At 46.1% G+C, this 14,153-nt stretch overlaps 1 protein-coding gene across 1 annotated transcript in view; it reads left to right on the forward strand.

Moving 5' to 3' along the window:
- Positions 1-14,153, forward strand: part of LOC126541960 (sodium/potassium/calcium exchanger 5-like) — a 36,993-nt gene continuing 22,840 nt past the window's right edge. The window contains exons 1-4 of the mRNA XM_055076771.2: positions 1-450; positions 10,545-10,748; positions 12,568-12,651; positions 13,018-13,124. Coding sequence (XP_054932746.1) covers positions 243-450; positions 10,545-10,748; positions 12,568-12,651; positions 13,018-13,124 — 603 coding nt within the window. The 5' untranslated portion in view covers positions 1-242. The remainder of the gene's footprint in view (positions 451-10,544; positions 10,749-12,567; positions 12,652-13,017; positions 13,125-14,153) is intronic.

A 14,153-nucleotide genomic window follows, 5' to 3' on the forward strand; every position in this document is an offset into this window, starting at 1 on the left:
CAGCCCAGTTGATGACGCACTAGCGTCCGCTGCCATATCGTAGCGGGGACGGGAGTGGGAGCGAGCACGGAGGCACGCGCACGCGGTGTGGGCCGCGCTGTCGGTGACTGCGAAAGGTAGACGCTGGTGTAGGCGTATGAGTCGCTCGCTGCGGTGTCACAACGCATAGCAGCGCCGCTGCGGGCACTGCCATCTGGGGAAGACAAAAATTTGGAAGCGGCGTATATGGCCTGGAAGTGACCATGCCGGACTCGATGAGCGTCGGGACGCGAATGACGGGGTTCTCGCGGCCCTCGAACCTCGCCGCCTCGCTGCCGCGCTTGAGCAGCAAACGACGACGCCTCCTCTGGCTTGTGCCCGTGTTCGTGATCGTCCAGTTAGCGTTCTTCCAGCGACAGCAGGCCTCGTCCCATGCGGCGCGCCTGGAAGACGGACAGCTTTTGACTTCGAGTAAGGATGCTCGCTACTTTTCCCTATCTCTTGTCGACGGCGGGACGAAAGTAGTCGTAATCTGCTTAAGTCGCGCAAGCATCGTATAAAGCTCTCATTGAAGACGTTCGGCAAATGACTGCGCTTTTTGTTGAAATGTTGATAATTCATTGTGCGTCTTGACTTGAAGGCCCGATTTCTTAAAAGATTTCTGCCTTTCTTCTTTAACCACAAGCCAGGCCTGAACGTTGCACTTTGGTTCAGGAATGCAAACTGTGCAGTGGAACAACCGCGGACAGTATTTCTCATGCAAACATTGACAAAAATGTTGTCGGCAGAAATATGCCGAAGTTATAATCGTCGGGAGCGTGAAGATCGCGCCCCGTTCTTTGTGTGTGTGTGTGTGGACGTTACAATGTTCGAATTTCATTGATATTGATGCGCATGAAGTTAATCTTCGCATGCGCATTCAAAGGCATCTTAATATGGCCTACCACGAGGTGCAGATATCGTGAATTTGACGTTAAAAAAAAAAAAAAAACAGAATGCAATGTCTATATAATTTGAACGTAAAGTGATCGAATTGTGGTGAGTGTCCTGTTCGGAATGTTATTCAATTTTTCCCGCTGCATAAATTTAACGCAGCGGTAATTTGAACGGAAGAATGCTGTTTTCCGATAGCACTCCAGGTTTTTCGAAACTGGTGCTCTTCACTGCTTCGTACCGGAGTGTCATTAATGTAGAGCGAACAAGAAACCTATACACACGCATACATAGAAACGAGTTAGCGCAAAATCGTGCCGAAAACTTTCGCTGCGCATTGCTGAGCGCATTCCATGTTCTGACGGAGACGCATGCTACGCGTGACGCTATACTTTGCGCGAAATTCCGGCGCTAATACCACCGCGTTCTTTTTAAATGTGTTATTGTTATGCCGCTTGAGATAACAGTTAAGTAGCTATAACGAAGCTGCTATTGCACATGCAAGTGTGTCGATGGGCTTTTCGTTCTTTCTAAAGACCAAACATAAGATGCGCTTTTATAAACCTGGGCGGTGCGCATCTTCAGTTGCACAATTTGCATCCATCGCAGGCACGCACTTTCTTCGTTCGGTTAAGATTCAGCGTAACCAGTTCTCCCGAGAAACGAAGTTACGTACCAACTCCCGACTTACTTTAGTGTTATCGAGGCGACGCACTTTCTCCAGATCAGCTTTGCTTATCAGTGCGTCCGGCCCTCGGACCGTTGCCGATCAATTCTGCAGGTTGCGATAGAGCGAGGCCATTGCAAAACAGGGCATGGGGCGTTAGCTTCGCCACAGAGAATGTGTCCCGAAAAGATAGCCAGCTTTTCGATCAGTCTATCTGTTAATTTCGTAACGGTGCCGGCCCTAGTATTCCGGAACAATCGCCGAATGCCTCCACGACATTTCGCGATATCAGTGCGCGCTGGCAACGCCGCTGCTTGGGCGCACGATAGGCCGTTGTGCTGGGCAACTTGCAAGCGTTACAAAAAGCGCGTGAAAAGCGCAGAGAGAGAGAGAGAGAGAGAGAGAGAGAGAGAGAGAGCAACAGGCGTGCATGTTTCTTGAGACTTTGCTCTTTTTATCTGTATTGTTAATTTTGAATTTTCCCCCGCGCGGTGATTGCACGTAGTTGTCTTCTACTTCTATTTAATATGCAGTGCAAATTCCAACGGTTCTCATTGGACTTTGAAGCAGCTTGAAAAAGCGCGAACGGGACGAAGGACACGGGAGGAAGTAGCATTGGTGTTGTTTCAAAAATTACCGTTAACCTACTCGCCCAATTCTACACTTTCCTGCAGCTAATTTAGATTGTCCGGATTTAAGAGGATCGCAATGAACTTAAAATATTTTGGGTGTAAGACTTTATTGAAGCCCCGCTGAAAAGTGCCGGGAAAGGGATCGTTGAAGCGAAACCGCCACCAAACGTCTCGTTCGCACAAGTATGAAGGCACGGGAAGTATTCTACGTCATGCCTTACGCTGTATTCGATGCCTTCAAAGTTCTCATCACTAACGTTCGCAATTGCACTAAACGAATACAGCTCACTCAGCCAGTCGCCTCAGCCGTTTTCGATTGTCCGTGAGTACATTTATTTTTACCAATAACTACAACATATCAAATAACGGCTGAAGCAACGCAATGACACGAGGTAACCGGTTTGAGGCATGAAGAGCATGAGGTAGCGTAACTTTCAGGTAGCTAACTATAAATCTAATGCACTTGAAGCTGGAGAGGAAATGCGTCTATAGGTGTCAATACAACAACAAATACCAGTCACTTCAATAGCAGTGACACTAGAACAACTTCTTGAAGCGACATGATTTGAAGAACGGGTTAAGGTGATCTATTGTAGTTCTGGTGCCCCAGCCTAAAATATCGCCTGCACCTTACCTTTTCCTTTCGTACCCTAAAAATTAGGGATACATTATTTCGGAACTTTGCGGTATTGCAAAATTGTTGTCCAGTTAAAAAGCGCGGTAACTCTCTCAAGACTCGAAGGGGTTGACAAAGCTACTAGCATTTACACAATCTAGTAGGATCCCATTCATCTGGAAGGCATTAGGTTTTGCAATGCTGAGAAAAAGAACCAGAAAGAAAAAGCGAAAAAGCAAGGAAAGGTGGTCAATCTGAGGTGACTTCGGGAGCCATTGTCGGTTTTCGGAAGTCTCTGCAGGTGCTGTGATCTTGGATAGGAGTGACGGAGTGATATGTTGTCTTCACTACTGCAACGTTCCCTTTTCAAAATTTTATTTGGACAGGTAATTTAAGTAAGAAAATATTTCTTAAAATTTTTTATGGGGTTTAACGCCCAGAAACTGCGTAGTGGTTTGTCAGGGCTGCTGTATTCGATGACTACAGATCAACTTTGGCCACCTGGGGTTCTTTAACGTGCACCTAAACCTAAGATCATTGTTGCATTTCGCCCCTGCTGAAATGCGGTCGCCGCGCACGGGAATCGCACCAGCGACGTCATGCTCAGCAGGAATGCCATAGCCACTGAACCTCCGCGGCGGGTAGTCTACAGAAAGTGTACGGACGTTTGACGATATGGTTTACAGGTTTCCTCTAGACAAATCGTACAGACCAACTTATAGACAATATATACCTAACACTTTACACATTTTATTGAACGTTGTCCATGTAATGTCTACAGATAAACATCTACTGGCTATCTATATACTTGCGACCCTATATGTACAATTGCCTTTGAACTACTTAGCTCAAGCAACGATATTAATGAGGTTCTGCATGCCCTGCGACGTGGTGAGTTGCCTTCCTCTTCTCAATCTCTGTCTCCGTGGTTTTATACAGCGTGAAATTAATTTTCGTGCCTTATCTAGATGATTTCAGGCGTCGCCGACAGAGGGCTATGCCATTCTCCCTTTCAGCCTTGCATTGCAGTGCGCGGAGCTTGTCAATCATTGGAGCCTGCACGATCCGTCACTGTTTGCAATTTCTGTAAATTGACTAATACGAGAGTGAACTGCCTAACTAGGTGGTTAAGACATATCCTGTCTTAATCCCGCTTGCAATTAAAACATTGGTGAGCGCCTTGGACCACCAAAATGATGGTATCTCAGCCCGCGCCGCAAACTTTGTCGTGCAGTGAGTGACTAGCAAGGCTTTTGACAACAGCGCTCTTTGGCGAGCTGTCGCTTCCCTTTGTGCAGGAGAGAGCCTTCTGATGAAATAAAAAAGAAACAAGCAAAACTAGTAGATATATGCGAACTTCCTATCTTTACTTATTTATCTCATCAGCAAAGATGAGATAGATAATTAAATATAGGGAGTTCGCATGGATCTACAAATTTTATTTGTTTCTTTTTTCGCTAGTCACTCACTGCACGACATAAAGTTTGCGGCGTGGGCTGAGATACCGCTTATAGTGTCCCTGTGCATCCTCCCACGCGCACTCAGTGCTGACTCTCTCCATCTTTTCCCCTTTACATTCCCCTTTTCTTTACCCCCTGTGTAGGGTAGCAAACCAGAAGCTCGCCTGGTTGACCCCCCTGCCTTTCCTCTCCTTCCTTTCTCTCTCTCTCTCTCTCTCTCATCTTTTCTGATACTGGAGTCCCCAGAAATCGCTCGTCTGCAAAAGTTTGAATTGAATTTATTGATCTGAATTCTGTGGTTTTACGTGCCAAAACCACGATTTGATACGACGCACGGCGTATTGCAGGACTCCGGTTTCATTTTGGCCACCAGAGGTTCTTTAACGGGCCCCCAATGCACGGGACACGGGTGCTTTTGCATTTCGCCTTCATCGAAACGCGGTCGCAGCGGCTGGAGTTAGATCCCGCGATCTCGTGCTTGGCAGCGCAGCACAACAGCCCCCTAAGCCACCACGGCGGGTCGCAGAAGTTTACGCAATGACTGCTAGAAACATTTTGCGGGGCACCGCGGCGCCCGCTCTATCAAGAAACATAACCACCGGTGGTAGAAATTCGTCAATTGCTGTCTTTCATAATCTTCCAGACACAACAAAGAAACACGCCGGTGCAAGTGGCCTGCTCATTGTTTGCAAAGTTTCAATCCACTGCTTGTACTGCCGTTGTTTGTGCGATTTCTCTGGAAATCGTCCCGGCACCGATGAAAACCGCACGGAGGACTCGCGCGGAAAGAGCCTAGAACAGCTCATAACAACTGAAACTGCCACAAATTAGCGCAGAAATGTGACTTAGACGAGAAAAATCTAGAATAACAATAAAAACCAAACGTGATTTGCTTTTTCTTTTCACTTGCGGCATTGTCTAATATACACTGTCATGAGTGTGCGCACTGCGGATAACAGTGCTCACGTGTGCAGCATGGGGACGGCACGAAGCGGTGTCACTTGCGGCCTCGGTGAGCGTTGTTCCATTGACGGTGGCGATGTTATCTTCGGCACACGCGGATTGTGCGCGTAAGCGATGTAGCGGCCCGTAGAGGTGGCTATTCTATTTTCTGTCTGCCGCGCTCTCTTTGTCGATAGCTGGCACGGCGCTGCTGGATAGCTGCTCACGGCAAGCACAATTCAACAAAACGATAGCGCGCGTGATGTCCGCACCATACCGGCAACTCTGCGGGATCGCACACCTGACGTAGACAGGGCCCAGCGGGAACCGCTCTGTTATCTTAGGAAGTTTGCTGTGGGCAGTGGCCAGCGACGCTTGCAGAAGTCAAAGGTTCACTTCTGGGCTTTGGAAATCGGGCTTCGATTGCCCATCACTTTGTGCCGGTGTGGAGTTGGCGCATAACGCACGTTCTTTGTTTTGCCGCGAGAAACGTGTCGAGTCGATGCTGTTTAAAATAGTCAATTTGCGATAAAAAATGGGATGCATGACCTCGGTCGCAGGAGTGTGCGCGATCACGTGACTGTCCAACACGCTGATTTGTGGTCAGGAGGGACCAAACGAGAGATATTTCTCCTTTACTAGCTGTGAATTATGGACAGCTTGACTACAGAGTAAGGGTCAGCTATTCGAAAATGTTATATATCTGTAAATTTTGGACATTGCCCCTTCAGCTATCTGCCGAACTTAACCGCAGTGCACCAACCTAGCTCAATCGGTTGCATTTTCCAAAACTGGTATTTCAGAAAGCCACCCGAATTTTGACAACTTTAAATTAGGAACATCAAGAGCGTGGGCTGTTTTATGAAAATGCGTATTTACGGTACTTAGTCGCAGCGTCTTTGCTTCGTTATAATATAATATTGGTCAGGATTAAAACTGTTATAACGTAGCGAGAAAGTTACAACGAAATGGGGGGGGGGGGGGGGGGGGGGCGTAAATATGCATGTTTTTAGGAGGGCTCACCCTCCTAATAACATGCTGCCAACTCTAAGCTCTTGAAATTCGATCGTCCTTTTCAAACATCCTTTTCAAAGAAATGCTGCCCATTGAGCTAGCTGGTGCATTGCGGCGAAGATCCACAGATGTTCACAGCGACAATGTCCAAAATTTCTGGGTATCGCCAACGTATCAAGTAGCAGACTTATGTTACAACTAATTTCCTTGGGTTATTGGGAAAAATGCGTTTTACGATGGAGCATTAAACACGTAAATATATGATTATCTTATGTAAACAACATAAAAACACCAAAATAAGTTTTATTTTTCTGAGAAGGTGGAGTAATGAGAAGCGTGTTGTTACTAACCTCCCCGCTTAGTACTCCAGCTTAAACCTATATATCTGTGTACCAATATACACTACAGGGTAAATAATAGTCTCTTCTGAAACAGTTCCGTATGCAGTCCAATATATTACTGTTTTTCGTAACATTCTTACGGGAGCGATGCGGATTGATACCAGACTGGTATGATTTCCGGAAGAATCGTTGAGGAAATAGATGGCATTAGTCGAGTGCATGTGAAAAACGAAAAAGGGAAAAAATGGATTTTGGAGGGCATTCTGCTGGCGAGAGAGAGAGAGAGAGAGAGAGAGAGAGAGAGGAAACTCAAGGAGGTTAACTAGACTTTGTCAACTGACTATTTACTGATGGCCGTATGCGGTGTCCAAACGGTGCCGAAAACACACATGGGAAGCGGAAACGACAGCTCTAGGCAGTTGCTTCCTCTCGAAGGGAAACACACGACTTAACGAGAATTTCTTTGGTGAGGCTCTCTCTAAACGCGGTTCACGCGACGCCATTTCGAGCGAAGATCGACAATGGCATAGCCTCTCTGGAATACGCAGCATCGGGCTCTAGCATATTTGGTGAATGTGTTAGATTACCAAAATACGTGCAGGCTGATTTCTTTAATTAGTGGGCACACTGAACCTTTTTGACGGAACGTTTTCCATTGGCAAGCATTCATAAACGTATGCGAGGGGCGGTGGAGAGGACGACGCAAGATAGTGTTGTTTTAAGGACGGTTTTCAACACGCGTGAAGTGACGGAATTTTATGCGTGTATGGACGGTTAACTGTCACCCGTAGTACCTATGCGCTGAGGTTCCTTACATTAATTTTTTAGCTCGCTAGGCGCCTTAAAGAAACAGCGCACAATGTTCCCGCCATCGTAACTGCTCTACAAGCGGCTACTGCCAAAATGGCGCCTATCATGTACATGCGTCTTCGTACACTTTTCGCGAACAAGTGCGGGGCAGTGATGTAGTGAAAAGAAAATGTTTCCTCAAAGTCACAGAACAAATTCGCCGATTGAAAGTTGCTATCCTCACGTTTGTGTCCGACCAGAAAAGTGCTCTCTGAAATTTCAAACCGCGCAAGCCGCTTGGGGAACTAAGCTATGATGCCGACCCCGTGGGTTCTGCAAGCGGCCGCAGTCGGGTGCAGACCACCACATCTATATTCAATGCCTGTCACCGGCAGATCATCGTGTACCTTTTCGGCACGTAATTAGAATCGTTCCATATAAATGTACAGCTCATATAAACCTGTCATTCTACCAGAAACGCTGAAGCCTGCGCCTGTTGCGAATCGCGCCACTTTTATGCTAGCGGATCGATGGATGGATGGATGGATGGATGGATGGATGGATGGATGGATGGATGGATGGATGGATGGATATTATGAGCGTCCCCTTTGGAACGGGGCGGTGGGTTGCGCCACCAAGCTCTTGCTACTATACTGCCTAATATCCTACCTAGGTGCCTAGGTTAAACAATGAAAAAAAGGAAAAAAAAAACACCCTGAACTACCACGCCCAAATTTTATGATCCCCTATTGCGAACTGTGCTTTTTTACGTCTCCGTCTTTTGTCGTTTCCCTACTTTTCTTCCACCAATCCTCCAGTCGCCTCTTACTAATGTCTATTGCGGACATGTTTGCTTTATCACTGGTCCCTCTGAACCCAAGGGCTTCAAGGAGGCCAGTGGTGCCTAAATCGACCGCTGGGTAGACGTCTTCACATTCTAATGAAACATGCTCCATAGTTTCCCTAGCTTTACCGCAGCAAGCGCATGCTTCTTCTTCCTTCTTATATCTCGCTTTATAGGTGCGTGTTCTAAGGCATCCCGATCTCGCTTCGAAAAGTAATGAGCTTCCCTTTGAGTTATCATAAATGGTTTCTTTCCTGATTTCGTTTTTCCTCTTAAGTAGTTACTCATGGCCGGTTTCTTTTCCATTGCCGCCACCCGCTATTTGCCGAGCGCCATCACGTGGTCAAAACGAGCTCTGCTGCGTTGCGGAGAAGCCATCACTTCGCAGGCGACGCCAATAAACCGCAGGACCGGACCGATCAAGTACAATTGGCGTCGGCACTGTTGTTATTCTTATCCGCCGTGGTTGCCAAGGGGCTTTGGTGTTGCGCTGCTAAGCAGGGGGTTGCGGGACAAAATCCCGGCCACGGCGGCCGCATTTCGAAGGGTGCAAAATGCAAGAACACCCGTGTACTTGCGTTTAGGTGCACGTTAAAGAACCCCATGTGGTGAAAATTAATCCGGAGACCCCCACTACAGCGCGTGCCTCATAATCAGATCGTGGCTTTGGAACGTTGCACGTGAAACCCCTTAGTATTTTTTTGTTATTGCTGCTTCGGCGATGGTGCTGTCCGAAACAAGTGTGTTCTGAAATGTTCTCTCGGTTAAATTGCGAAATGAATGTCATACGCCGCAGTGGCACGTCTTCCAGTATGACGGGGTGTAAGAAATAAAAATAAATTAGAGTGGTTTGTTTTTATGGAAGGACGGCGCTGCAGAAGTTGCGCAATTCAACGTACCCCCGAGAACTTTACATGTGCAATAAATACGTAATGCATGCAATCTTAGTAAGCGCGCGTGTCTGCTGCTTAATACTAATAACACGGCTAAATATGTTCGTGAAGTGTCAAACATCACATGGGGCCATAATTAAATCGTTAGAATCAACATAGTGGGGAAGGGCTGTGCAAAAGATGCATGAGTGCACGCAGTTCCTCGTGTTTATCGCCTGGGTCGTGTTCAGCTTTCATGCTTTAAACACAAGCAATGTTGAACGCGACAGCGCTGTTTGTTGAATACGCGCATTCAAGTAGTTTAGCTGTCCCTAGCCGTGAGCTCGTGTATGCCTGGTAAGAATAACAGCCAATCTAAGAACTTAGTATAGCACTTGACGCTTTGCATAGAAATAGGTAAGGCTCACAGACTGGGGCTGCCAACATGCACCGGTGTATGTGTGTTTGTCACATGCTGAATTTTCAGTAATCATTAGACACTAAGTCAGTAAGCGTGAAATGCAGGCGCGTACACGTGAGGTGAGCGATCGACTTGTACGCACAGCGTCATAACGAATAGTGATAAAAAGGAAAAGCTGATGGCTACTATGTGTGCAGGGAGTGGCTTTTTCGCACAACATTGGAGCTCAAGATGGCAGACCTTGGCGCAACTCTTACTTCCAAGGAAGGCTGAGTTGAACTCATATGATGACTTCGACGAGAACAAATAAGTGTCATGTTTGTAATGTAATATAACCTTCGTACGCGAAACTAACTTGTCCTGATGGCGAACGCGTAAGAGCACAGCATGAGCAAGGTAAGTGCAAGAAAAAGAAATTGTGGTGCGATGTGGTACATCAAGTCGCAATTAAATGTAAACGTCCGACGGCCTTTACCGGCAACGGCTGACTGGCCTTTACATTCTTGATATTGGTTGTAACACATTCTAACATAAGAGGCAAACGAATGTTGTCAAAAGCACTTCTCACAAAGCGCTTCAAAATTGCAACAAATAAAAATAAATTCGGCGGCAAAAAACTTAAAGCAAGATCAAAATAATTTTTTGGACCAAACCATCACCAGTAATACTTCTCTACAGCTTTGTATAGAGTATGAGAACCATGGAGCAGCTCTTGCTGTTTCTTTCGGATCTCTTCCCTGCTCCTATCATTCGCGCCACCTGCGATCAGTAAATGTTACTGATTATAGCCACAGCAGTAATATAGCCTACCTTTCCATGTTTCACACTTAATTGGGTTATGACACCGCCTCTGCGCAAAGCTCTGGTTAACCTCCCTGCCTCTCCTTTGCCTTTCCCTCTCCCTCTTTCCCTGTATGCACAGTTAAAAAGAACATCTTGTTCATTAAGTTACATGCAGTACAGTGGAAGGAGTTGATGGACTTCGTAGCATTATGCTAAACGTTTTCGTCTCTGATCGCCCGCTGCCGGCACAGGTCGACGACTGCTGCAAGACAGCAAGGGTCGACCGGAATGCGTGCGGCCTTCGATCGAAGACTTCCCTGGCGACTTCTTCACCCAGGAGGAGCGGCGACAAGGGGGCGTGGTCATTCATTTCATCATAGTCATCTACCTATGCGGTGTCCTGGGATACATCTGCGATGACTACTTCGTTCCTTCTCTGGAGATAATTGCCGAATGTGAGCCACTTCCTATTGTTTATCCACATATTCGCTCATTTGTACGTTTGCTGCATGCTGTTTGGAACTATTACGTAATGCCCGATGAGAGATTCATGAAAGGGAAAGGGGATACTCACTTGATGGTCACACGATGATGCAACGCTTTCACAATGCATCGTATGTCTTACGTGTTTTTGCACACTTGGTTTGGTTAGCCAACGTTCCACGTCCTGACTTGTGGATTAATTCGCCTTCGTGCTGCCACCGGCTAGCCACTTGGTAAACTCGGTAGGTATATGACGGCTCCAAAAGGAGCAAGAGTACCGGTTTGACCGAATATCTGTCACTAAACGTATGCAGACGACATCTGCATATGTAAACGGGGACAAACACTTCAGGTCATGCAAATAACCTTGCGAGACGCGCTTCACGAAGCAAATGAGTTCTCACAGGACTACACGAACGGGGCATCAGTTTGCCTGGTGAAACGCCAGCTGTTTTAGCGTTCACACTAAAACGCCTTGAGAATTTTAACACCTGTCTTGATGGCCATGATTCGGAAGCAGTCAAAATCCTCAAAAGCTATCACTTTCTTCAAGTTACCTTCTCCCTTCCCCCAGCGTAGGGTAGCCAACCAGACTATTGACTGGTTACCATCCCTGCCTTCCTATATTACTCTCTCTCTCTCCCTCTCTCTATGTTTCTTCTGCACTGAGTATGGACCCAACAATTGGAACTATGAAAAAGAAGTGCACCGGATTATTCAAATTCTAAAATATCTATCTCGAGCTCGATGGGAAAGCTTCACCGATAATCAGAAGATGAACGCTAACTATGAACACCGTTGTTCTACATAGGTCTCAAGGCGTTGGAGATTAAACAGGGGGTTACTTCTGTTAGTTAGTTGTAAATATATAGTGTTTTTGAGACGGTACATAACTTTTAAAAAATCACCATTTGCAAATAAGACCATTCTAATCCATGAACTCGATTACTCGAACAGGCAGACATTACTTCCATGAAAACTGAAAATACGTAATGGTCTAATTAAAAAAAGGAGCACTCAAGTTTTTTAAACAATTACTTATGGTGCAAACTGCAACTTACGCGTTGTAGCCGTTGAGTATGCAAGGCTGGCATATCGATTTGGAACGAATTCTGACGATGGCACCAGTTTCGAGATATGCGCCCTCAAAATTGCCGTAAATATGCCCTGCATGCTGTCCCACTAACTTCTTTTACAGAAAACGTCATCTTATGCATTGAAGTGCAAAATTTACTAAAGATCAACGTACTTTAGTGGCAGACTTTGGAAATGAATATATCCAAAGTGGTGTCACCCTATAGAAGTCATCCGAAAAAGATATGCCTGGCGAACTCGTCGGCAACAATTCGTAAATTGCAATGTGCCATAAATAATTTAGTTGAAAAAATAATAAATGCAGTTTTGTTAATTGGTCAATTACGCATTTGGTTTCTCGCGCAAGTTAAGTCCGTCTCTTCGAGTAATTTTGTTCTAGGATTAGAGTTGCGCGATCTGCCACAGGCGATATATATAAAAAAATCTGAATAATGGCAAAAGGAACACCCAGTATTTCATTCATTCAATCTTCTAACAGGTTGCTATAACCGCTATATTGTAGCGTCCACGTGATTTTGTTTGTCATACTTTTCAAGCGCAGTAAAATGGAGCAGCCCGAAACGAGCATTTTCTTTTCAACCTTTCCATCGGCTCCTCTACTTATTTTTACTATGTTGGGCAAGTGGTAGAACCATTGAACTTAGGCGCCATGATAAACGCGGTTGTGAAAACGTCCATGGTATTATTTTTTTTCAGCTCTTAACGTTCCAAGCGATGTTGCCGGAGCGACATTTATGGCCGTCGGTACTTCGGCACCGGAGCTTTTCTCATCGATTATAGGTAAGCGGGTGCGCCTTTTATACCGGTTCATAGCACTTGCATAGAATAATGTGAATGGCTAGCCAGGCCGCCGGCCATTCACGTTGGGTCTGCGTGGCTGCTGAGCACCGACAGAAAAGATGTGAAGGGCTAACCATTTACGCTATATGAGAAATCTGGCAGTCGGTAGCCAGGGGACCAACTACAGCTAATGTTTGAAAATCATATACTTGCCCTCTGACCTGAGTGAAGAAGGTCGGTCAAATAAGTGACAGCTATGTGCTTCTGCTCATGTCCTTCCTATGTAACTTTGTTCCAAGCATGCAATATAAGCTCGCGCCGAAGCACTTCAGCTAACAAGAGCAATCCACCTCTCTTCGCACCCAGGTTCTTTCATAACAGAAGGCGACATCGGTCTCGGCACCATTGTTGGTTCGGCTGTATTCAACATTCTGGGAGTCACCGGCGTTGCAGGTCTCGCCGTGTGGAAAAACGTGAGCGGGCCGTTGTCCTCTTGACATTTTGGACAGCCCTCTACTTCCCCTTACAAGGGCACGTGTATCGATTGTGTATGGGAAGCCACGTGTTGGCTGCCTTTGCAACCGACGTGGGCCGGACGCAGTAGGCATGAGCTGTACATGTGACATGCGGACGACACACGGCAAACCTTATCAGGTTCTCTGTTGTCATCGTTGTAAGTCGATTTTCGTTAATTCGACCCTGCAGGGGCAGACGAAATTGATCGAATTATCCGGCGTGCGAACTAAAAACGAGATACAGAAAAAAACGCCATAACCCATCACTGATTCATTTGGCATTATTTACCCCATTTTCTGAAAAAGCTAACGTAGCAATTACATTAAAGCTTTTAATTGAAGGATAAATCTAGCGCGAACCCCATTTTTTTAACAAGAAGAAGAGGCAGGCGTCTAATTTGTATTGCGCAATGGTGGCCTGTTTTCTAAAGCCAGCTTCGCCGCACAATTTTTAATGTCAGCTTTGCCGCAGTACACAAATGTGATGCAGCAAAGCATACAAACGCTGCAGAGGCGAGTTTTAGTTTTCTATCCTATTGCACCACGCAGACAGTTCTTGGCCCAGTTTTCGTGAAAAGTAAAGGCGCGCGTTAGAAACGGGTAAATATCGTAATGAGACGTCGTGAGCCATAGTTATTGCTTAAAAATCTTCCTAGGACAGGTCGAAAATTGGTGTTTTAAACGGGAGATGACTTGTGTTGAACGCATTCCCTGTCCCTTAAGCTGCGCCGACACAGACGCTCCACCATAGCGGTCGCTATTGGGTTCACCATAGGAATTAGGCGCGTGCGTGCTGACTGGTTAAGTTTGAATTATCTGGGAAAAGCAAATTTTAGGGTCTAAATAACACAAGTTCGTGCCCAAGGAAATTCATGGGCGTCAGTGTTAATTCGGTCGGGACCGAAGTAATTGAACAATCGAATTAACCAGAGTTGAATTCACGGAAGTTCAAGTATTTCTCACTGGGGCTCTGGCATTGCCCAGCTG

Source organism: Dermacentor andersoni, chromosome 2, assembly GCF_023375885.2.
Source record: "Dermacentor andersoni chromosome 2, qqDerAnde1_hic_scaffold, whole genome shotgun sequence".
Lineage (NCBI taxonomy): Eukaryota > Metazoa > Arthropoda > Arachnida > Ixodida > Ixodidae > Dermacentor > Dermacentor andersoni.